At 45.7% G+C, this 25489-nt stretch overlaps 1 protein-coding gene across 1 annotated transcript; it reads left to right on the forward strand.

The window, feature by feature from the left end:
* The first annotated feature begins 484 nt into the window (after positions 1-484).
* Positions 485-24719, forward strand: MAB21L3 (mab-21 like 3). The gene is made up of 6 exons (XM_019476333.2): positions 485-2155; positions 8056-8196; positions 15859-16150; positions 20239-20420; positions 21316-21510; positions 23457-24719. Exons 1-6 carry the CDS (start codon positions 1901-1903, stop codon positions 23688-23690), a joined length of 1299 nt encoding a protein of 432 aa, XP_019331878.2. The 5' UTR covers positions 485-1900; the 3' UTR covers positions 23691-24719.
* The last annotated feature ends 770 nt before the right edge of the window (positions 24720-25489 follow it).

Genomic DNA, 25489 nt, shown 5'->3' on the forward strand with positions numbered 1-25489 from the left:
CCTGCCCGCGGGTGTCCCAAACTGGTCTTCATGGAGACCCTGGGGCCAGGGCCAGGATCACCAGGTGGTGAGAGCACAGGGCTGGGGCCCAGGGCACAGCCACGATCTGCTCCCAAATCTAGTAATATACCACTTAGGGTATTTTGATGAGCCGTTGCTGGAGGGTGGGGAGGGGGGCAGCGAGGGTGCTGACCCACTCTGCAACAGCTCACTAAAACACCCTAAGTGACCCTCCAGCCCAAATAATTGCCCACCCCTGCCATAGCAGAAGTGCTCGTGGGGCGGCCTGTCGGTTTCCAACAAATCTGCAAATTCTACTAAATGCCTTGTTACAAAAGGAGTCTCCTCTCTAGCCAGTTTTCTCAACTCTCTGACCTCCAAGTCTCTGGGCTTTCTCTGCCTAGAGTTCTCCTCCGTCTGTCTGACTCTCCCTCTTTCACATATTTGATGATCATAAGTTTCTTTTGGTTGGCTTCTGTAACGTTGATCCTTGCAGGGAGCCTGCACACAACAAACGGCAAAACTTGCTGGCAAGAAACAAATCCTTTCCCTCTGCAGGAGCTGTTGAAACTCCCGTGCTTGCTGTTATTTTTACTGCCAAGATCAGAAGCTCTCCCTTTATTGTGCATGGTGTTTCCTGCCTGTTCACACAGCAGCACATGATTCCACAACAGGCACAACTGAATCAACTGGGATTTGGTTCTCAGAAAACCCTTTCCCCTGCTCTTTCTGTTTGCCCAGTGGCATTCACAAGCATTAAGCAAATGACCAGGCAGCAACAGGTAGTGGCTTCAGCAGGGCCTGGGAGTCAGCAAATCTAGCTTGGACACTGCCTGGTTTGGACAAATTGCTTCTCCTTTCTCAGTCTTCTTTGTCCATCTGTTACATGAGGATACTCAATTATTTAGCTATTAGTGTATTACCATGTTCTACTTCTGGGATAAGTGCATAATTTGTCTAACACTAAGACCAGGTCAAAGGTTAGGTGGGTGGCAAAGTCTCACACAAGAAAGCTCCTGGAGTTAGTGGGCCTATCTTCTGCTGGGTTTTGTACAGTATTGAGTGCACAATCAATACATAACCAGGATAAAACAACACTAATATTAACAGTATTGTGGTAACACTCAGGACCCAATCAGGATTTCAGCCCTTCTTTGCCAAGGCATTGTGAAAATATGAGTATACAGAAGAGGACTTGGTGAAGACTGAATGGGGGATATGACTATTTTTGTTCTAAAGTGGGTCCCATTGATCCTTCCTGACCGGGGGCATTTTGCAGCCTGGAAGCACATCTCTGTAGGACACTGCCCCTCCCTCTCCTGGGATGACATACCCTTTTTGCAAAAGCCACCAAGCCTTGTTGGGTCGATAAAACCCAATCAATTGTTTTCCCTTCGATTGATGCATGGTGAGTTTGTTATCTGGCCGCTAACAAGAGGCAGTTTTCTATCTGTTTACTATAAAGAAAGCAAAGCAAACTGCCGGCTGGGGACAGGCGGCTGAACATTTACTGTCAATACAGCTGGAGAGAGAAAGGAGATATAAGGAACAAGGAGCAGAGGCCGCAGCCCACATGAGTGATCTGAGTATAAAAATGCCAGAAGAGATAACAAAACAAAGTGGGTGGATGGAGATCAACTAGGGAGCACTTCCCTGTGCTTGGAAAGGGCTGATACATGATCTAGTTAAGCGATAAGATGCAGGCAGACAAACGATAATGCTGGAAAGCTTTCTATGCCCAGTAAGGTTTGAAAAGTGCTTCAAACTCAGCCAAAAGACCAGGCAGTATTTGGGATTTTTCTAGATATGCCTCTATGCAGGAATCACTATTTGAAAATAATAGCAGTAATCACAGAGCTTGTAAACAATGGCTGGATGGGGTTTTCTTAGTGAGTTGTGAATGACTGTTGTAAAGCAGAGCAAGACAGAACAGGCATCCTTCCTAGTTTGTCTCCCCTCTTCTTCATCCACAGAGGATGTAGATGTCTGGGAGCCACAAGACAAGAAAGGCAGCAGGCAGAAAGGCGCAAGTGGTTCTGAAACAGCCCCAGCCAGTCAAGAGAGGAAGAGCTCTGACAAGGAAGGCAAGACAGAAGGACATCCTACCATGAAGCCGTTCACAGACGAAGACGTAGAGTATTACCTCCAGACCAAGGTAAGACTTTGCCCCTGTGTCTTTTCTTTGCCTCCAGAACCAGGGATGATCTTGAAATATCCAGAACTCAAGGACAGGATGCTTTCCTGAGCCCTTGGATCTTGAGATAAGATTGGCCTGCACTCATGGGAAAAGGATTTCTAATAAGAGTGTCAAGTGCTTTGGGTTCTGAACACCATATAAGAGGTTGATTCAGTGGCCTATTAGCTTTTCCCTGACTGGCCATCCAGTTCCTCTTCCAAAGATGCCTGGGAGTTAAGCTCTAAAATATGGACTTTCAGATGTGATTACAGCTAAGAGATCTTCTAGGGTCTTACTCCATCCATTGAAAGGTCCTGCCTTAACAGGAGCAGGACAAAAAAAAAATAGCTGCTGGGATTGCCCCTAGGTAGGACAGTGCCTATGTTTAGGAAATAGGGGGGAGGTGGATACAGTAAAACTGACCAATCCTTTACCTGAACTTTGGATACTTCTCTAAACTAAAACCAACTTACTTTCTGAAACTGGCCCAGCATTGGTGCTAGATAAGTAAATTAGCATTGGCTTTATCAGCACAGCCAGGCAGGAACCAGACTTTCTGTTTCATGGGGTATTAAAAAACAAAAACCCAAACAAACCCTCCCCCCAAACCCCAGAAAATCAAAACAAACAAAACAAAAAAAAATAAAAAAATCTAATGAAATTATATTCCAAAATAAAAGTTATCTGGGGTAAATCCTAGTTTTCCCTCACAAAAGCAAAACATTTCTTTCCAATTTCAACTTTATTTTATAACATTTGATATAATCATTAATTATTTGGACAATGGGATTGAGTGCACAGTTAGCAGATTTACAGATGACACCAAGCTGGGTGGAGTTGCAGACATTCTGGCAGCTAGGTTTGGGATCTAAGATTACCTTAATAAATTGGAAAAATGATCTGAAATTAATTAAATGAAAGTCAATAAGGACAAGTCAAGCGCAAAGTCTTGCATTTCGGATGGAAAAAGTCACATGCACAAATACAGACTGAGGAATGACTAGCTAGGCTGAAGTGCTACAAAAAAGGATCTGGGGGTTAAAGTGGACCACACACTGAGCAAACAGTGTGCTTTTGTTGCAAAAAAAGAAAAAAAAGGAAAAGAAAAGAAAAGCTAATAGCATACTGGACTCTTATTAACAGGAGTGTTGCTTGCAAGGTAAAGGACATAATTTTTCTCTTCTACTCAGCACTGGTGAGGCCTCATCTGGAGTACTGTGTCCAGTTTTGGGCACTGCACTTCAAGAAAGACATGAACAAATTGGAAAAGAGTCCAGCAGAGAGCAAAAAGAGACAAATATTAGACATCCAGGAGATGAGATTTATGAGAAAAGGTTTGAAGACCTGGGATTATTTATTCTGAAAAAGAGAAGACACAGGGGCAATTTGATGACAGTCTTCAAATACCTGAGGGGTGGTTATAAAGAGGATGGTGATAGACAGCTCTCTGTGGCTGCAGGGGACAGGACAAGGGGTTAAAGGTCTTTTAGATTGCAGTAAGAGAAATGTAGGTTTGAATGTTAGAAGGGACTTCCTCACTGTGACAGTGGTTAAGCATTGGAATAGATTACCTAAAGAGGTTGTGGAATCTCTATCCTTGGAAGTTTTTTAAGAACAGATTAAACAAACATTTATCTAGGCTGGTTTAGACAGGAATGATCCTATCTTGAGCAAGGGCTTGGACTAGATGATCTCCTGAGGTCCATTCCAGCCCTAATTTTCTATAATTCTAGACCACAGGAAAAATGGAAATGTCATTTTCAAATGGAAATCTGAAACCTTCTGTTGTGAAATGGTGGAAACATTTCAACCTCCTAGAAACCCTTTGGTGTTTGCTTTCCCTAACTGATTGTTTTTTCAACACTGACATTCTCATGAAATGTTTCACTTTAAATGAATTGACATTTTCTGATGGAAAATGCTCTGTTGAAAAATTTCCAACTAGAGCTATTGATCGGTACTTCCCTATGTGTAGATGAATGATTGAGGAGGCAGAGGGAACAGTTTTGCACAAAGACTAATGAAATTGTACTGCCTTATTGCCTGCAATGGGTACAAAGACACAGAACTGGATTTAGTTAAACAAGGTTCAGAGCCATCAGCAATTGCAGTCCCATTGGAATATTTCCATACTTCCAGCAGGTTCCCATTTGCAGTAACTCAGTGGCTCTGATGGGTTCTTGTCTTCTATTTATTCTTAAGTCATAGGTCTTCCTCTCAGGCAAGGCAGCCAGTAGCCAGCCAGCCAGCCACCAGCTGTGCCTTCAAGCTGCTGCCTGATTTTCCCAAGTTAGATTCACTCCAGTATCTGATTCATGGTCTGATTTGTCTGATGCCTTGATCCTTAAGATCCTGCCTTTCTCCACTTATGCAGAGAAAGCCCAAGCAAACATTGAACAGAGGCCCAGCTCAAACTTGCTCCCAGATCTCAAACCACCCCCTTCCTTTGATATTCAACATACTTATGATATTATTATCATTATTATACATATTATAGTGTATTCATTATAATTTGTAATATAAATGTTATAATTTTATATGCCTACATAAAAGCAGCTTTTCAGTACAGTATCTATAACCTTAGAGATATCAGGGGGAAGCCTGTTCTCAACCAAACTTCTGTCCTGGTACTAAAAACTCCAAAGATTCTGGTACCTGGGGCTCGCCTACTGCTAGATGTAGTAAAAGCTTGCATGGCACTGGAGAAGGAAGAGTCATTCACAAAGTGCTATTACTCTATGAAGATGTTTATAGTGTGATCAATTCATCAGTGTGGTAATACAAATAGTATCAAGCCACATTTCTGGCATCCTTGTGTTGCTTGTTCTCTCAGCCTCATCTCAAGGAGAGAAATATAGGCAACAGTGTGTGCTTTTTGATAAAGATGAGCTTTTTTTAATTATTTGTTGGTTTGGTACCAATTGCTATGTATACGTTAAAGAAATGCACCTTCCACTTGAAGAGGAAGGTGGTGAGGTTAGTTCCTGAGAAAGTCTATTCTATGCTCCCAGATCAGCCCCCAAAAAGCTCTTTATCCCATCCAGACAACCTTTCCCTTATTGTAAGAGTGACATGTGCAGAAATCAGTATAGTATGGAGTCTCCTAAGTGCTGAGGTTTCATTCCCTGATGTGCATCATATTGCTGTAGTCTAGCGAAGCGATGACTAGGTGGTAGCAGTGGTTCATGTGTGGTAAAGAATGAACAGAGCTGCCTGTCACTGGTGCTCAAATCCATTCTGTCTGACCTGGTCAGTGAGTTGCTTCATGCAGATGAAAAAGACCTTTAATGAAGGGTGATAGAGTAGCATTGGTTGACATAGCAGGGTGGGAATTTGGAGACCTGATTATATTCTTGCCTCAGCTGGTAACTCACTGCAACTCAGGGCATGTCCACACTGAAGCTCATCCAGAGCTAGCTTCAAATGAGCTGGTTCGGATGCCAATAGCAGAGTAACTGGGGAGGCACAGAGTTCAGCATAGGCTGCAAATCCACCTGAGATGCTGAGTAAATACTTGGGTGGTTAGTTGGTTAAAGAGATGAAGATGTTAAAGAGATGAAGAGATGATGATGTTACTTGGTGCCAAGCTCTTTGCTGCCACTATTATCAGAGTGTGAGAAAGCTGTTTTAAAGCTAGCTTGCATATTTCCACATAAAAGGTAGCCACAGTGGTCAGTATAGTGTAAACAGTTCATATCTCCCCATCTCTGAAATGCAGGCAATGGTAATTTCCTATCTCTATTGAACCACTCAGTTCTTTGTAGCCAACCTGTTATTTCAGTTCTCTAAGTGGTTTGGTTGGGGTTTTAGCTGTAGGTTGTGGTCAGGTTTCATTTTCTCCCAGCAAGCTCCATTGATTCTACTTACCAGTTTTTGGGTTTCTTTTCTGCTGTTCCATCCAGCTAGGGATTATTTCACTGGGTGAGAAAAAACATAAGCCAATCGGAACTTGCAGCAAAAATCTCAGCCAAAATGGGTGAGGCACTGGGGGATGCAAGGAGGCTTGCTATGAACAACACTTCTCCATTGTCCTACATAAGGGTACTTGGACAAAGGAGTAATTAGCCACCTATTACTTAGTTTATTTAGCAGTGTTAATGACCTGTTCTCAGAACAGTTTGGCTTGGCGAAGCCTCCATCCTATTATGGTAAATGTATAAGGAGCCTTTTTAGAATATGGAAATATTCTTCACTACGTGTGATCCTTGCATGTTTCTCCTATTAAACCTTGAATAGTTGCCTCCTCCAGGATTTTTGTATAATCCCCATGTGATCTTTGCAATTTTGATCACATGGGAAGTTCCTGATTTAAGCTTGTTCTTTATCTAGTTTTTCCAACCTCAGTCCCTCACAGGCCAGGTTCCACTGAACCTCTTAGGCTAAGTACAGACAGTCAAAAAGCCAGAGGCTGAATTGATTCATTCTTTGCAGGTTAGTCTGAGCTGCGTAGATTGAACCGATAAGCAAGTGAACAGACATTTACTTTTGATTCTAGAAATATAGCCACAAGCTTGCAGTGGCCCAGGGCAGAAGCCAGGGGGTGCTAGAGCATGCCTTCCTGCTCTTCTAGAGCAGGCAGCTTGGGCCAAGTTTAGCCTTTTAACCCCCCCTGTGAGGGGGGCTTTACAGGGGAGGTGCAAAGCATCCTGGGATACTGGGGGACAGTGAGTTAACTTGAATCTGGAGAGGATCTGGGATAGAAGTACAATAAACTGATTTAACCTAAATCAGTTAAATCTGATACTACGTCCAACCAGGTTTATCTTAAACTGGTTTCAGCCATTTTGAAAGCAGCTTATATGCATTGAACTTCTGTTGTGTTACAGATTTAAACCAGTTTTTAATCATTTATGCTGGTTTATGTGTAATTTCTGTCCCTAGCCTTAATGATGACTGATGAGTAACTAAGTGGATACTACCTGACCAGAGCACATATGCAGTAAGGCAAGCTCTTTCCAGGGGATCTCGTAGTTCCAACTGAGATCAGCCAAGGAAGAAAACTCATAATCCTATAGAAGTGAAATCTCTTCTGTCTCCAGGATACAAAGCCAATAAATGTTTTTTAACATTGCTAAGTACTGATCATGTTGTCCCCAGCACAGAATATCTGTTACCACACCAGGCTACAAGGAGACATCTCATTTGAGGTGATCCTGATTGTCTTGGGTTTTGAGCCAGATACAAACAGGAGCAGCACAGTCATTTACACACATAGCCCTTCTGAACTGCATGGCTGTTCCTCTGCCAGTAGGTGCCAAGCAAGAGCACACAGCCTGATTGGCCTGTCCCTGGAATAAACAGCAATAACCCTACAGACGACATGGAAGTGTGTGGAAATGGGCAGAGGGGGCTCTACCAATACAGGCTAGCCAGAGCTCATAGTCATGACAAGGTCAAATGGTCACAAACTCCTCCAAGACCATTTCAGGCTGGACATAAGGAAGAACTTCTTTACTGTCCAAGCTCCCAAGGCCTGGAACAGACTGCCACCAGCGGTGGTGCAAGCACCTACTCTGGACTCCTTTAAGAGACATTTGGATGTTTATCTTGCTGGGATCCCTTGACACCAGCTGACTTCCAGCCCCTGGGGCAGGGGGCTGGACTCGATGATCTCCCGAGGTCCCTTCCAGCCCTAATGTCTATGAAATCTATGAAATCATATAGGATCAGCTGGCACGTGTCAGGAAGAAAACCAGAAATGTTTATTCCCTTAAATTTTTCTACACATGTATGTGCACACACATGCATGCATGCATGCACATACACACACATGTCAAGATGCCCCATGTTTGTTGGGTCTACTCAGGTAATCTCTTGGGTGGAGCTGGAGCTTATCTGTAGCCACCTATGACGTGACATGACTTCCTTGGTATCAACAGGTGGAACAGCGACACCTCCTGGTGTCCAAAACAGTGGATGAAGTACAGATGATGATCCAGCAACTGACCACAGAAGTTAGCTGCAGGGACATACGATTCCAGCCCATCTCCAACTCTGGCATTCACAATGAGAATTTTAAGGTAAGGGTGAGAGGTGAGGTTCCACATTATTTGAGAAGATGCACACATCCATGCTGTCTATTAGTCCCTTAAGTACTCTGAGCTATGTTCTTTCAGAAACTGAGTTGGATAGGAAAAAAATGTTCCCATTTCCAGAAAATGTTTGAGTTTTTGAAAATCTTTCACATCTTGCATTGGGACAGAACACTGACATACCCCAAGATTGTTGCAAAGCAATAATCCAGAATAAATTCAGTTATGTGAAACAAAATATTTCTTTTTTGATAATTTCCATATGTTCCATATGTTTTGATATGATTTTGAATGTTTTTATTTTTTTAAATATTGTAAATGACCTTAAATTTCTAACAAAAAACCCTTTTGAACTGTAAAAAAAAAACCCTTTTATTCTGAAAAGATCAAAATGTGACATTCTAGTAATTTTGCAAGTTTTCTCTAAAACTTTTTGGATACAGGAAATTATCAAAGCCAAACCTCTATAAAACTGGTTTTCACAAATGGGCAAATGGGAAAATATTTAATTGAAAAAAAATCCCTATCAGCTCCGTCCAGCAACTGTTCAGTTCAGTTTTTTAAAGGTTCTTACCAAATAAAATCTCATCTGCGTCTGGTGACCAGATGCTCCAGCCTGGCTAGGGTTTCTTCTTTATAAAATGGCCTTACTTTCATTCCCATGTCCAGTATTCATACTGTTTAAGTCATGTGACTGCCAGTGAGAGTTCTTCAAGGTTTCTTATATAGGTACACAAGTAAAGGTTATCTACATAAAAAAACAAAACAGAAAATGGAGGAGAGTAACTGCCTCTTACTGTGATCACAAGGAGACTTTCCACCCAAAATGATCATCAGAAAATAACAAGTCTAGTAGCTACATCTTTTATGTAAAAATCCCACCCACTTTTTCACAATGGCCAAACAAATAGCTTCTGCCCAGGTCGAGGCTGGTGTAGGGTGAGATTTAACTAGGTCTAAAACCTTTTACTTTATACATCACTGGTTCAGACACAGCTGAACGAAGTCACTCTCCTCTAACAGCTGTTTGATGGGTCCTAGAAAACAGTTCAGTTTCCAGATAAAAGATTAAAAAATGGTAGAAGACAAAAACCATCCCAGTCAAACCCAGTTGTCAGCATGTGGGCAGCCAAGGTCCAACCAGCTGTAGAGATGGGTCTCTTTATAGGGCTGAGGTGGCTAGTCCTGGGTAAGGCGGGGTGTATAAGATGTATTGGGAAAGCTGAGTTTGTCTCTCCAGAATCACCAACATGGACCCTCCCAGCACCACCTATGAGCATTAGACTTAGAGTCACTGGGGATGACAGCTGTGTAATTTATTCTTCACCATTAGGTTCAGAGGAAACTTCTAAATGCTTTCTGAACTACCTGTCCAACACATGCTTTCTCTCTGTTCTCTGCACTTCTTATCTTCCTCTTTGCTTCTCTCAGGATCAGCCTGCTTTAATGGCCAAATGGTCAACACTGCTTCGGGGAAAACGCTTACTCCACCCATCCATTCAGGTACAAAAACCTACCATAGCCTCCTCCGAATACTGCCATGCCTGCTTTGGCCTTTCCCACCCCTTCCCTCCATACCCCACATCCCTCACCCTCTGTGCCAGTCTCCCTGCGACTATTCTATCCTCCCTGCAAGGTGTTTCTGTACATGTGCAGGGCACAAGACCCTCCTTTCTAACCTACAACTTCTTCTTGCTAGACTGACGTGCCTAACTAAGAGATGCTTTGCATTTTGGCAGGAACCCAAGGACTGGGCTGCATCTAATTTACATAACCTGGTATGGACTGTTCTTAATAGAGGGGTGACAGACCACAGGTCCCAGCATCCAATGCTCTTTTTTGGCTCCAAGGATTCAGACAAATTAGCACGTGACATACTAGTGCTTGTAGTCTCTCCACATTAAAGACAAAGGTCCATAGGGACCCTGTTTAGCCTGCAGGCTGCTATGTGAATGCACCTGTTTCACTGTTGCCAGCTCTCACAATGTTATTATAAACCTTATAATCTTTGGCAGTTTCTGCTAAAGTCCCAGCTGCAGGAATCTGGTGATTACGGGAATGGCTCAGCTCTCAACTGGAAACATGTAAAGTTGCTATTGTATTCCTGGTTGCAGAGAAAAGCTTAAAAGCATGACCTAAATACACTCCCAGGGCTTACAGTCTTGAAGGCAAATACAAAGAACCCTCATCTTATTTATTTTTTTAACATGCCATTCTTTTTGGAGCCTAGCATGATATCTGTAAGTTTGGGCAAGGGAAGTGGGGAGGGCAATGTTGTTGTTCAGTACAAAGTGTATGCTCTGAGGAGTGAGATTAATATCTTACTCTGGTCAGCACAGATTCATTAGGATTGAGTTACACTGGTATGTAATTCAGTGAGGTCCTGCTGGTATCTGAAGCCCAGTTTTCAAGGCAGGAGTGGCCATGTGGCCTAAAAGGAGTCTTTCTGGGAAGCCATGAACCCATGGCCAGGAGAGCTGGAAAAAGTAAGAATTTTAATGTCTCATTGAAACACACCATGGCAAACACTTCGGTCCAAAGTTTCTTAGCCTAAGGATCACCAGCAGTTCTTTGGGGTAGGAGCAATTGTATCTGCCAGCTCTCTCTGAAAAGGATCTTTACAGCCAGGAAAGAATGGAGAACATCAAAAATTATGGAATGGACCGAGGCCGAGAAAGAACTGTAGTTCTTTCTTTGTGCTTAAGAAAAAAACGCCCTGTAGCTTTTGCTTTATGGTTAAGATTGAGGAGATTTGCTCTGAGACAGTGTTTCTCAGATGGGTGTTGGTGGCAGACTTCTAGAAGGTACCTGAGAGGAAGGAACAGGAAAGCAGAAGACGGGAAGGGGGAAATATAGATGGAGGAAAGGAGGAAGGAAATGAAGAACAACTTTACAATTCCTCTTAGGTTTGTCGGGCATCAGAGCAGCCGGCCGGCAGCTGCTTTCTGACCCCCCCCACCGGAGCAGTAAAACTTTCACCTGACAGGCGGGTAGTGATGGATGGGGTGAAATTAACCAGGCACAGACACGTGTTGGTCACAGGAGATTGTTTACTTACGTCGCCCAGATAGTGACGTGCAACGCAGGCTGAGCCTTTGTTCTGTTACAGTTGCATCGATTATAGTCAAACGTACGGGTTACAGCCAAGCAATGACGGACGTGGCGCCGAAAACGTGCTATCGTGCCTGCAGGGCTTTGATACGTCAAGATTTACGATGACGGGGAGTCATTGACAGCTGATCAGACCACCAAGTTACTCTGGTGATGGACTTAGGTTTCTCCTCAGAGATTTTTCCAGGGTTCTCCGACTTGGGCGGAAACTGCTAAACTATTTATAGGCAGAGGTGTCTGATGGAGATACCCAATGATGAACCGTTATGTGGAATCTTTAATTTTCTGGCAAGCAGCAGTTCTTTGTGCTCTCAGGTTGCTATCAGGTTACAAGGTAGTGGGTTAGGTTTTTTGCCTGTTACATATGAGGTTACGATGAGGGGCTTACGCTTGTTTCTTGACCAATTGCAGGGATTTATGACAAGGCTATCCCCTTTCACCCTGACCAGTCTTAAGTTTCGTTTCTTGTTTGTGACGTGGTCATAAATTATATACAGCTCTCCGCCAGGATTTTGTTTCAGGAGCTTCTGGCAAGGATTTCTTTTTTAACCCTTAGTTGACTACTTGAATGGTATCTCTTGCTAGTGGCATGGGCACTGATTAACTGGGTTGTGACAAGGTTAATGCAGATATTACAGTATGGTTGTTGTGACAAACAGGCTTTTTATTATACATAATTAGGGACCTACTTAAATCATGGTTTCACAGTTTTAATGGAAACCATGAACAATGGTCATTGCCACGGATGTCGCGAAAAATGGCATTGGCTGTCACTTCCCAGGAAATCAACCAAAAAAACCCAAACCAAAATAAAAATAAAATGCTGGCTCCCAGTCTTCACTAACACTGCAGCCCAGCCTTGCAGGCTGCCCAGGAAAGAAAGGCACTGGTTGTGGGGGGCAGCACAAAGGGCAACAGCCGAGATGGAGGTTGCCCCATCGTGCCTCTCAGCCAATCAGCACTGAGGAGCAGGCAGAAGTCAAGATGGTGGTCATCCCTTCATCCTGCATCCCCCTGGAGCCTCTGCCAATCAGAGCTGATGGGCAGGGCCTCTTCACCAATCAATGCCAAGAGACAGGACCACTGCAAAATGACCAGGAAATCAATTCTTTGGGCTGCAACCAAGCTACAAAAATTGCTTTCTCTTGCTGCAAGTTAGGTAGATACCTATCCATAACACAATGATAGGAGCACATAGAAGCATTACAAACTTACAAGGGGGTATGTAACACAAAACTATGTGAGAACCACTGGTACTCCCATGAGGGCTGCAGTATTCACTTCTTCTTGACTATTGCATGTATTAATACGTGCTCATTGCATTAGGACGTGCTCGTTTCTCAACACCAATAAGAAAAATGCATTCATCATGAGGCCAGTTTGTTTGGAAGTTCCTAAAATGCTTGCTTCCCAGCCTCCTCTTGTAAAAACTGTGAATGGATTTCACTGAAGGGTTTTTGGAATTGTATTTGCCATTTATCTGCTTCCTGCTGATAATCTCATACAAAAAATTCCTATAGCATTCAACAGCAACATGCTGAATTGCTAGACCACTACCAGTAGTGCTACTGCAATGTTCTGGAGCATTGCTGGAGAACGGTACGGTGTCCAAGTTATTTAATAGCAACTGCTGTTTGCTTAGATTCAGTTTATGTAGTAAGTTGTCCCTGAGTTATGCCAAAGCAAATTCTGACAGATGATGAAGTAGTAAAAAAGCTGCAGAATTCAGACTGTTAAGAATTCAGATGGTTTAGTTATACTGTTTGAACCCATAGGGTGGAGATGACCAAACATTTTGAAACCAAGGTTGAATAGCTATGCGGTCTGCTTATGTTTGAACCCCTTTTCATTTGCTTTTCAGTGGGAACATCTACACATGCATTAAGATGCTTTTTCTAATGCACATTAATTTTAGTACCTCTGGTTGTCAGTACACAAGTGTGGAGGTGGCTGCAACACGCTGTAATTACAGTGTGCTGGAGCAAACTTGATTAAACAAGTCTGCTACACCATGGCAATTATGCTCCAGCAGCCTTCTGCATCACGTGTATCAGCATCCCCATGCTTAATAATGGTGGTGTGGGTGCTTGAACTAATGTTCATCAAATGAGCCATTTTTAAGCACAGGGACTCTGATACATGAGATCCAGTGGCACTTTAATTAGAGTGGCTCTTGGAGCTGCTTTAATTAAAGTGCCACCCTCCTCCCCTGGAGCACATGTAAAAGTGCCCTGAAATGTGAGGTACTAAAGAAATGGTTGTTAGGCTGCCTTAATGCACAGTAATGAATGTGCATGCTTTTTAAGTGATGCTGAATGCACAGTAGTCTATTTTACTGCATATTAGTGTAATTGCACAGTTTTTTATGTGATGTTTTAATGCACAGTAAAATAGGCTACTATGCATTAAAGTGCATGTGTAGACATGCCCAGTAGGATTTTAATTGCAATAGGGCTTTTCTTTATATGAAGACCCCACTAACATACAAATAAAGCTAGCCATTTTTTGTGTCCCACAGGGGAGATGACAAGGAGGTCTTAAATTGCAGCAAGGGAAATTAGATTGGATATTAGGAAAAACTTCCTCACTGTGAGGGTGGTTAAGCATTGGAACTGGCTGCTCAGACAGTCTGTGGATTCTCCATTCTCAGAAGTTTTTAAGAGCAGGTTATGGAGATACTTGGCTGGGGTGGTTTAGACAGGGATGATCCTGCTTTGAGCATGGGCCTGGATTAGATGTGACCACTTGAGGTCCCTTTCAGCCCTCCTTTCCTATGAGTCTAACTTGTTTGTTATTCTTATGTTTAAAAAAAGATTTTCATCCAGTCAAAGAGCAGAATCAACTCCAATGACATAGGTGACAAAACTTCTGGATTCTATTCCTGGCTCTGCGAGTGGTTCACTGTGGATGCACCTACATGAAACGATGTGCAGAAGGGCAGCAACCAAAAACCTGTGCTAATGTGCAAGGCAAAACATATGCTAATGTGCAGGGCAAAACCCATGTTCATTATAGGTACTGAACTTAATATACCATAATTACAGTGCATTAATGAATGTATAGATGCACTCTATATAGCCTTGTGCCCCGCTGCTGCCCTCCCCTCCCCCAAGTAGTGCTGCTGGCACTTCCAGGTTCAGCATCTGGCTGCGGGCCCCACCCCCTCCCAGTTGGTGATTGACTGAAGGGGGACCGCCCCCCCGCCCGGCCGTGGCCGCCCGTGGCAGGTCCCTGCTCAGCCCGCCCTTGCTGCTGATGGCTGCATCACCACCTGCGAGTGGTTGCCATGCCCCCCCAGCCTTAGGAGGCACACCTCGCCTATAGTCCTCCTGGTCCCTCTCCTGCTCATGCACAATGACCTGTAGGACTGCTAGAGCCAGCAAGTGCCACTGTGCAGGGACATGGTGCCCAGGGGCCAGGGAGCAGCTGGCAGAGGTCTGGGGGAGTCAGGCTGGGGTTCTGCAGTGCTGCTACAATCAGCATGTGCCCACCACACCTAGCACCCAGTGGCTAGGGGCAGGCATCAGCTGGCTCAGGCCCCAGGGTCAAGCCCAGGGTCTAAAGGTCAGCCAGGGATAGCTAAAGAGCTGTCCCTGTCCCATGGCTGGAGGGACTCCCAGCCATGTTGGTCTGGCCCCTGGCAAGAGGCTGGCCCTGTGCTGGTCTGGCTGACTAGGAGCAAATTTGCTCCTGATCAGCATCTACTAGTGCATTACTGCACATTAGCTAATGTGCAGTAAATCTACTGCCTGTAAATACAAATAGTAGATTTACTGCACATTTGCCTATTTTACTATGCAGTACCTCAGTGGACGGTTACATAGTGATGCTTCACTGCATAGTAGATGAATTTACTGTGCAGTAAAGCATCTCGCATAGAAGTGCCCCCTGTTTTTGTTTCCCCATCTGTAAAGAACAGCCAGCATTCCCCCAACCACACAAAGAGGGATGAAAAGTTTCTTTTACTAAAAGAAAAACTTTTTCTTTTAAATCTTTAAAGAACATACAGCTCCTAGGATGAAAGAGACTAGAGAATGTACATCAATATCAATTGGCTATTACGTCTAATAATCTCAAGGTATATCCCTATTCATTATACTAAGGTATTAATTTGCATTGATTTTGCCTTCCATTGCTGGATTTTAAAATCTGGTCTCTCTCTCTGTCTGCTGAGCTAGTTATCCCATCTTGTGCAATTACCCATCAAGTCTAGGAAACCACGAAGTGTGAGGTGGGAAGGATGGAGATTGCAGTAATAGACCAGCCAGTGTATGTTCAGATTCCATTCTGGTAGCATTGCCCATGACCCTCACCTTGACTTGCTTCTAATGACAACTCTCTCTTTCTAGAAGTAGTCTCACAAGCTGCTCCAGGGAACCATGACATAGACTCCCATACAAACCAGCCTGCGGTGGGACCTGCCTGTTCTGAGCTGCTTCCATTGCACTTCGGCTTTTCCCCTCCATGTCCGCATGTTTCTCTTTTCAGGGTGGTTAATCTGCCCTCACTTCCTCTATCAATCTCTCTGAACTCTTCCAGGTCTTAACACCTAGCCAGTTCCTCATGACTGTCCCACTGCGTGGCCTGACTGGGTACAAGGAGCACCAGGTGCGGCGCTGGCGGTATTACACTGTGCAAGGGGAAAAGCTCCTCTCCTCGGTGAGGAACCCGGAGGAGTTGCACCAGTGGCTGGAGGTGGAGCAGTTTTCAAAGAGCCTCCAGCAGTGGCATGACACGGATATGAACTTCGAAGGTGATCTTGTTCCAGCCAAAGTCCTTGCTGTCTTCCGGGACCTGGTGGAGAAGTCGATTATAACCTGTGATCTCTCCAGTGAGTGTAGTGAGACATGAAGGGAATTGGACTATTAGCACTAATGCAGAAGATTGCTGCTGCCGCTGGCCCTAGGCAGCAGTGGCAGCCTCCTGTCATCCGGCGCACAGATCCGGGGGCCCACACTGCTGGGAGGAGTCCGGCAATGCTGGGAGGGCAGGTTGATCTCTATGGGGCTGGCGGAGCCAGTTGGAATGCAGCCCTGGCTCTCCGTGCCTCCTGCCGCTGGGCTGCGCTCCGACCGGCTCTGCAGCCCCATGGAGCTCAGTCAGGTGGCAGGAGGTGGAGTGCAGCCCTGGGTCTCCCCGCCTCCTACCACCAAGCTGCTTCAAAACTCAAAACGTTTCAAAATTTTCGAAAAGTTTCGAGTGCCCTCATTTTGTTTTGAAGCTGTTTCAAAGCTTTTTGTTTCTCTTCCATTTTGCTGTTTCGAGCTTGAAATGTGTCAAAACAGCTTTAAAACGAAACACACAGCAAAATTTCACACAGCCCTAGTAACAGAGCAATTCTGTTGCAAAGAACTCAGACCACAACATGGTAGTTTTGGCCACTGTGGATTCCTATTTGAAATCTCTGGGTTTAACTTGTGAATCATGTGTAGATGTTTGCATACCTAACAGTGCTAATATTGTGCAACACCCCAAAGTACCTTGTGGAATTACTGCCATAAGAATTCAGCCACCTTTTTTTTGCTGTGAAATTACAAGAAGTAAGTTGTCTTTCTGCTAGCCCAGGAGGGATATACCTGGACTAGCCAGAAGGATATTGTGAAAGGGATGGAGCATTGGATCCAAACTTAGAAGAGACTATCCCTAGAGAAGTCTGAGCTGTCCATAGTCTTCCAGGTGGCAACACTCCTTTTGGGCAAATTCCTGTTCTTTATTTTTGTTATTTACTTTAATTCTTTAGACAAATAGAATCATGGAACTAGAAAGAACCTCGAGAGTTATCTAGTGATGTACAGGATTCCATGGTCCTAAAACGTCCCAGAAAGATGCTGATCCAACCTTTTTTTCAGAAACCTCCAAGGAAGAAAATTCCACACCTTTCCTGGCAGCTTGTTTCACTGTCTTGCTGATTCTACAGTTAGAAAGTTTTTTTCTAGGATTTAATTCAAATATTGGCTTTTCCCCTGTACCCAGGATGCTCTCAACCTAATTCTAGGTAATGCCATATGGTGTCACTCCCACCCACAATGCTACAAGCACCTTCAAAGCCATTGTTGATATCCCAACCTTCCCTGCAAAATGAATGGAGGAGGTGATCATTGATAGGATGTAGTTTGTGTGTTAAACCCTCCTTTAGAGCTAAGGATGCTACCTTATTAATAGTCAACATGCTTAGTTTTTAGAATCCTGAAAACATTTTATAGACATCAGTTAGTTAATGCACAACATAACTTGAGGTGGGCAAATATTTCCTTTTTCTCATCTGGGTTAACTGAAGGACAGAGCTTGTGCCTTTTCCTAGACCAGAGGTGGGCTGGATTCAGTCCACCAGCTGGTGGTATCCAACTTGTGGGTGGATGGCTGCAAACCCATGAGATTTGGCCTGTGGGCAGCCGGTGGGTCCAGCTGCTGCATGGTGCTGGACAGGCAGGGCTGTTTCCATCATGCTGGGCAGGTGGGAAGGACTGCTTCCACCCACTGCTGATGTGGTGGCGTCAGCTGTGGACGTTGGCGAATGCCCTGATCTCCAACTGGAACCTGCTGGCTGTGTCCACAGCTGATGCTGAAACCCAGCCAGGGCTGCTTCTGCCATGCCAGGGGGTGCTGGTGTATGCTGAGGACACAGCCAGCAGTTTTTGGGTTGGGCGGGGCTTGCAGCATGCTGCAGCTGCAGGAGTCATGGGGGTGGGGAGGGAGAGAGAAGTGTGGCTATTGAGAGAACACCAAAAATCATTAAGTGGCCCTCCAGCCAAAATACCCACCCCTGTCCTAAACCAAAGCCAGACCAGGCTGCCTCTCTTCAAAGGATTTTGTCCAGAATGACATTCCATCATAGGACTGCAAATGCAGAAAGGCCATTTTCCCTCCCCAACTTAAACTCTAGATTTTGATCTTTGCAACGTAGTGGAAAGACTTGTTAAAATCAAGCTTATTTAGCAACTTGTTTTTCTAGAAAATTGTGATTACTATTGAGGAGAGTGATGAGATGCAAATTCAGCACCACCAAACAGATGCTGTGACTTGGCAGAAAAGTCAAATGTACTGACCTCTTTTTGCCTCACCTGTTTTGGTCACATGGAAGGCATCATGTCAAGGACAAAGTCTGATATTCTTTAAAACAGAATCTCCCAAGCTGCTGATCCATGGACCACTGGCTTATGGTCCATGCTTATGCTTATGGAAGAAATGTTTGGGCATAGGGTGCTGACCTGTCCTTCTTGCAGCCTGCTATGGGGAGATCAGCATATGGTAGAAGAGAAGAAATAAAATTAAACAGTGAGATTATCTTGCTTCAAACAGGACAAACTCCTCTCCTACCAAAGACAGTTAATGTTGCTGACACACTTCCCTGATATCACTGTAGCCTCTTTGCTGGCATGGTAGTAAATTTAGGGCCTTTGCAGTGTCTCATTTGATTGAAAATTTGGTGTCATGACCTTGCTGTATTTCCATGCATGCTTTATTTATTTACTTGTGGTGCACCAGTCTCATATCTTTAGCAAGGTGGCAAAAATAACAGCAGAGCTGCACTTGAGCTATTCCACTGGCAGCACCCCCATCTGAAATGCCACCGTTGATCCCTGTAGATGCAGTGTCCCTTCCTTTCTTCCCTTTGCCTCTCACCACACTGGTTCTGGGACCAAGCCCCCATCCTCTTGTCCCCAAATCACCAACCCTTGGCCATGTGGAGCTCCTTCTTTCTGATACCTAGCAGTGGCTGGTTCAAACAGACTTGAGGATCAGCCCTTTTTGGAGGGGCTGTTTTGCAACACCAAGACACCTCAGACTGCTGGGGATGACTTGTATGCAAGTTCCCATCCAGACATATGAGTGCACCTAACTTGTGAGCTACTCATTAGGGTATGTCTACAGCATAGCAGCAAGGAGCTTAGTCACACCACTGAGAAAATAAGCCCTGTCCACCCAGTCCATCTCTAGACCATCAAGCCCAAAAATGAGACAGTAAGGATGGGTATGTGTGTGTGTGAGGAGGGGGGGGGTCCCCCAACCCACTACTCTTGAAGCAGTTGGAAACCCAGGTCTTAAACACAGTGCCAAGGATGCTCTTCAGGCTTGTTTCACCACCCTGTTTTTTGTCATGGTGTATGTGGAGCAGGAAGGCATGGACAGGGCTTATTTCCTCAGCGGTGCGACTGACACCCTGCCCCTGTGGCACTGACATGGCCATGAGGCTCAGTGTGACTGAGCACCAAGGGCAATGATAGGTCCCACAAGAAATTTCATGTATGGATCTAGACCAGTAGTTTTCTATGTCTATAGACTCAAGCCACTCCTTGTTAGGCTCAAGGCACCCTCCATAATTTTGGTGAATTGAGCAGCACCCCATTTCAAAAACTGATTTATATATTACAGTGTTACTTCCTTGCAGAAGGACCTGTGGGGGTGGGGGAGCAGACAGTCAGGGAGAAACCTGAGCTTGCTCTTGTCTGCTTATTTCCTCATACCTGGAGCCTTATTTCCTCACACTTTCTGCAACTCACTTCTAAGGATCTCAAGGCACCCTGGTTGAGAATCACTGATCTAGACAGTCCATAAGGAACTGGAGGTTTCTGGATGCAAGGCTTCTCTCTGGATTGTTTTGAAATTAGGGAGGCTTAGTCATCTCCTTTGCTGTCTCTTGGGGTTCAATGCTATGGGAGAAGTTTAAGCCACAGCAGTAGCAGCTGGTCTTGTGATTTTCTGGATCCCACACAGCCAAAGAGTAGATGTTGAGGGGCACAGTTGGTGTTGCGCTCTTCCTCTTCTTGCTCTTTGGTCCCACAGTTGGAAAGTAAGAACTAAGGTGGGTCCACGACTTACAGAGCACATACTAGATGAAGAGCACCAAACCACTTCTGGGGTGGCTTGTGCAGAACACCAGCCCTCTCTTTATTGTTTCTTTTTGTTGATCCTTCCCAGGAAAAATCAGCCTTCTGGAGAGCTTCAGCTCAGTGGTGCGAGTTGCTGTGGAAACATCAAACCTTCAAGTAGAGGTGGAGCTGGTGCCTACAGTGGAGATCTTAACCTGCTGGCCAGAGAAGGCCCAGTGGCCTCGCTGCCTCAGGCGCTGGCCTTCCCAGGAGAAAGTGCAATGTGTGAAGGTACCATGTGTTAGGGGAATGGGAGGCCTGGTGGCGTAGTGGAGGGTGTTGCCTTCTTGTCTAAAACAGTGGTTTTCAACTTGTGGTCTGTGGAGCCCCGGGTGTCCTCAAACTATGTCTAAGGGGTCTGCAAAATATGACTATGAGCAATCAAAAGTATGTGAATACCCACACTTACAATTTAAAGGGGCCCGCACCATCATTTAGAATTCCCAAAGGGGTTTGCACCACCATTCGACATTTTTTAGGGGTCCACAAATGAAAGTCCCACAGCCTGGGCCCCAGACTGACTGGAGCAGGGGATGATAATTACTTTGCATGTGTGGCTGGTCTAAATGTATTGCATGATTAACCAGTTAATCAAGAAATATATGGAGTGTGTGGCAGGAGCCTAGTTTTTGCAAAGTGTTCTTGCAGGAAGGCCAGTGTTTGCTGAGCAGGGATGAGTAGGAAGAGGTGGAGGCAGTGCACTCAGCTCCACCAAAGTCTGATATCCACCATCCCTTGCCGCTTTAGTCTCCTCTCTCTTCCTCTCATATTTCTTCTCTGCAAAGCATCTTGTCGTACTATCCCATTTCTATTGGTCTTGTCCTGTTATTGACCAAGGTCTGCCAGGGCTGAGCTTGGTCAGGTCAGCACTGACCTGTTGTCTATCCTGCAGCTCAAGTACAGGAAACTGTTGTGTAATTCTGTGTTTAAACAGCCAAGATGGGGATACACTTGCTAGGAATCAGGGTGTCTGTTGTGTCTGTCTCTTGTGCCTTGGTCCAGGGTGCCATGCCAGGCACCTCGAGAGGTGGCAGACAGGAGCTATGGGAGCTCCCTTTACCCTGTTCTGTGCTGCTCTGGGGACAAGTTTGCATCTCATCCTGTCTCCCTCCCCTCTCCTCTGCAGTCATTTGGCTTTAACCTCTTGGCCCGCTCCAATTACCACTGGCAGCTGGGCTTCTCTCGAGCTGAGCGCCTATTGATGGAGGGCATTGATGAGGATGGAGGGTGCCGCATGAAGTGCTTCCGGGTCATGAGGCAGATGAAGGAAGACGTCTGGTGCAAAGGAAACAAGCCTGTTCTCTCTTCCTACCACCTCCAAGTAGGTACAGCAATCACAGTGATGGGGGAGGCAAGGGCGGAGCGCCTTCCATCCTGCCAGCAGCAGGTGAACAGTGTCTTCATTGCAGGAACCTCTTCCCGACTGGAAACATATAGCAGAACCTGAGGCTGTTGATTGTAGCCACATTGGTCTAAGGACATATGCAAGCAAGGTTCTTTGGGTAGACATGATATCTTTTATTAGACCAACTAAATAGTTGGGAAAAAGTTCTTTGCAACCTTTTGGGCACAAACACCCTTCTTCAGGCATAGGGAGACTGCTGCTCTTATGAATTCTCCAGGGTAGAAAAGAAGCTAAAATAAACAAGAAGTCTGTTTACTTTAGCTTCTCTTCTACCTTGAAGAACTCATAACAGCAGCAGAGTCTCCCAATGGCTGAAGAAAGGTGATTGTGCCTGAAAGCTTGCAAATAACATTTTTCCAACTACTAGTTGGTCTAATAAAAGATAGCAGAACCCAGATACTTGGCAAGATTAGGTTCCTTACTGCCTTATAAAGAGGGAGGTTTGCAAAGCCTCTGGGGCTGTGGGTATATCTAGCCACAGCAAACAGCTGTGTGGGACTCCTGAAGGGACTCCAGCTGTTTGCTGAAGGTTTTATTTCCAAGGGTGCCACTTCCCTAATGAGCTGTGCAGGACCCTCAGCTGAGGGGCTCCAGCTGAGAGGAGAAGCAGCATCCTTTGATGTTAAAGCCACAATGAACAGGTGAGCAGCTTATCCTTCATCCAGCCATCTGCCTTGAATGAAGGGGGCTAGGAAGCACCTGGTTATGAATGACCTGGGTTCTGCTATAGGACAAATAAGCAGGGCTGAAATGGCTACTGTGTTTCCTCATTGCCTTCCCAGGAGCTCCCCTCACTGTGCTACCCTCCATTTCCCTTACCCAGATGCCATCTGTCTACATCCCATAGGCACAACTACAAGCATTAGCAGTTGCACAGTTATAAGGCAGGATCCAGAATCCAGGCAGCACCAGAAAGAGGGCTGCTTGTGCCTTACACTGCCCCATGTAATTGCCTGATCAGCTGCTAGTTCTTGACTAACATTGTACATAACACAAACGCACTTGGAGTTTCTACAGATGCCACCACCTGAGGATCACAGAGGCTAGGTCTGCATGGCCAAACCCTGGGCTATCATCAAGGAAAAAGCCCTTCCCACTTACATCTGCTCCACACACACCAGGGTCCAGCCATTCAGCAAAGTAGACAACCTAGAGGGGTCTTCAGTGCACACCAGAGTGCTGCTCTGCGACCTTCTGTCTCAGGAGGGTCTAAGAGTGGCTCTGGGCACATGCTGAGGACTGCTTCATGTTGTATGTGCTGCTCACTTACCAGGCTCAGGAGAGAGCAGGGCAGAAGTGAGAGGGCAGAGGTGTTTCTTGGTGGTTCTCCAGGGCTTGGCAGGAAAATGTCTGTATGGCCAAAGCCTTTTACCACCATGAGCCCCAAAATCCTCCCAATACCTACTGTGGCACAGAGAGGCCAGCAGAAGAAGGGAACAGCCTTTGAAAGGCAATGGGACACTTTTGGAGTCACTCAGGGAACTGCTGCTTGTCCCTGGCTCCATGCTAGCCAGTGCCAGTAGTGACTGTTTTCCTCTCATGACTGTCTGGGGCCACGGTATGAAAAGGGCTCATTGGATTTCATTCACCAATGTCCACATTGCAGCACTCATTACAGCACCCAGATGGGCCTGCTCAGCAGTGAGAAGGGTAAAGGCTGGCTGCCTAATGGAGCTAATTCCCTTGTCTTCGTGAGCTAATTCCCTTGTCTTCGTGAGCTGTCCATGCCAGGAGCCAGGCTTATCCACAGGGAAGCACACCCTGCCACAGCTTCCAGTCCCCAGGGCTGCAAGCCCAGCTCATTTCCCCAGGTGAGTGGGCCCTTGGCAACAGCCCTGTAATGTTCCCTTCTACCCACACAGATGGTGCTGCTCTGGACCTGTGAGAAGTACCCGCGTGCCAAGGACTGGCGCTACTTCCGGGAGGGCTTCCTGCGCTTGGTGCGGAAGCTGCACAAGTGTGTGAGCCAGCACTTCCTGAAGCACTACTTCCTCAGGGATGCAAACCTGTTCCAGTATGCCAACACCAGCGACCTGGACCTGGTGGCAGGCAAGCTGATCGTATTCCTGGAGAACCCTGTGCTCTGCCTGGACTGAACTACCAGTGCCTCCCCATCCAGTCCCGCCCATACCCCAAGCTCCTTTTGTAGCTTGTGGTTGCTCTTCCTGCCCTTCCACAGACACTGTGATCAAGTGCATCATGAAACAGAAGAGTCCAGCTGGGTATGGGTAGAGACCAAGACCACATGCCAAGACAGTGCCATGTGCCATCTGTATTTGAAGTCACTGCCATCCAACCCCCTAAGCCACCAGGCAGAGCAGCACAGCCCCCCCCCCCCCCCCCCAGTGGTCAGTCCTGTAATGTCTAAACCAAAGGCAGCATGAGCTAGTGGCAAGAGCAAGGAGCTGCCACCCACTCTGTAACCATGTGCATGTCACTTCACCTCTCTGTGTCTCCCCACACTGATGTTTTAAACTGGGTTAATCTCTACTTTCCTCAGCAGCTTGTTGAAAGGATAGAGGACTGAGCACATCTAGGGAATGCAGAGGTGTTTGGATGGAAGTTTCTGCTGGAGCACCATGTATTGTTATTTCCAATGCTCCATCTGCAGCTCCACAGAACTTCCACCTCTCTGTAAAGACAATTTAATAGATCATTGCATTGAACAGTCCAATTGCTTGTTTTTGTCTTCTCCTCTGCTGTCTTCCCTGTTGATTTTTGTCCCTAGATTTTTCCTTGGGAGGGCAGGAGGGGAGAGGAGCTCTCTACCTTTGCCTTTCCCACCCTTCCCAGTGCCACACAGCACATGCAGTGAAGATGTTTGCCATGAGAGGTATCTTGCTCCTCTGGCTCTGCCCAGCTGGCCAAGGGATAAACAGATTTCTTGGCTTTTGGTCCCTTTGTCATTCCAGGCGGTAAAAGACAGCAGAAGAATTGCTACGAGGTCCAGCGCTTATATTTTGTTTTCAAAGCAATACGTTCAATATTACAATACCCAACACTATTTTCAAAGCAAAGTCCCAGTGTTTCAAGGAAACAAGTTTTGAGGTAACCGTTTGTTTTGGTGTCGTGCTGCTCGTGTTATTTATTGGCTCAGAGTACAATAAAATGGGCTTTTTCCTGCCTCCTGCATGGATCACAGCTTGCTGAAGTACTCAGAATGAGAAACCTCCTCTCAGCTCTCCTGGCAGGGACACGATCTCCTGGCAGTGCCCATTACACAGCCTGATCTCCATTCTAGGCCCATACACCCTTTCATTTACTTGTACACTTTTGGGGGGCATGGAGCTCTTGCTGTTACTGGGGTGAAGAGTGGCTAGCCCAAAGATCACTGAGGTGGGTGTGTGGCTATCACTGCAATAGAGAGGGCTCGGGTGGCCAGTGGCCAGCCCAGAGTTCCTTGAGATGGACATGTGGCCATCACTGTGATAGAAAACCACTGTTATCTCTTTTCCCTCACTTTTCCAAGCTCCTTCCACTTTTCCTCCTGCCAGTCACTCCTTGAAAGACCCAATTTCTCTCTCTCATAAGCCAGTTTCCTCTGTACGCAGGCCCAGACCTCTTGAGCTTTCTCCCCTAAAGCTCTCCCTTCTGTTCTCTCTTCTTGACCCACCAAGCATAGAAATATCCCTCAACTTAACAGTCTGAGTTTCCACAGCAAAGAGAAGGTGCCAGTGGCAACAGGTTATCAATGCTTCCTGCCTTCCAGATCCCTCCCCCTGCCTCTCACCTCCAGACCCTCTTCCCTTCCTCAGAGCTCCCTCAGACAGGGTCACATCAGTCCCCCTACAGAGCACATCTCTTCCTTCATGGTTCTCACCCTGTGAAGGAAACATAAGGTGCACTGTATACATCAGGTCCCCAGTACCAGCTCCATCCAATACGCCCACAGAGT

The sequence above is a fragment of the Alligator mississippiensis genome, chromosome 1 (assembly GCF_030867095.1).
Source record: "Alligator mississippiensis isolate rAllMis1 chromosome 1, rAllMis1, whole genome shotgun sequence".
Taxonomy (NCBI): domain Eukaryota; kingdom Metazoa; phylum Chordata; order Crocodylia; family Alligatoridae; genus Alligator; species Alligator mississippiensis.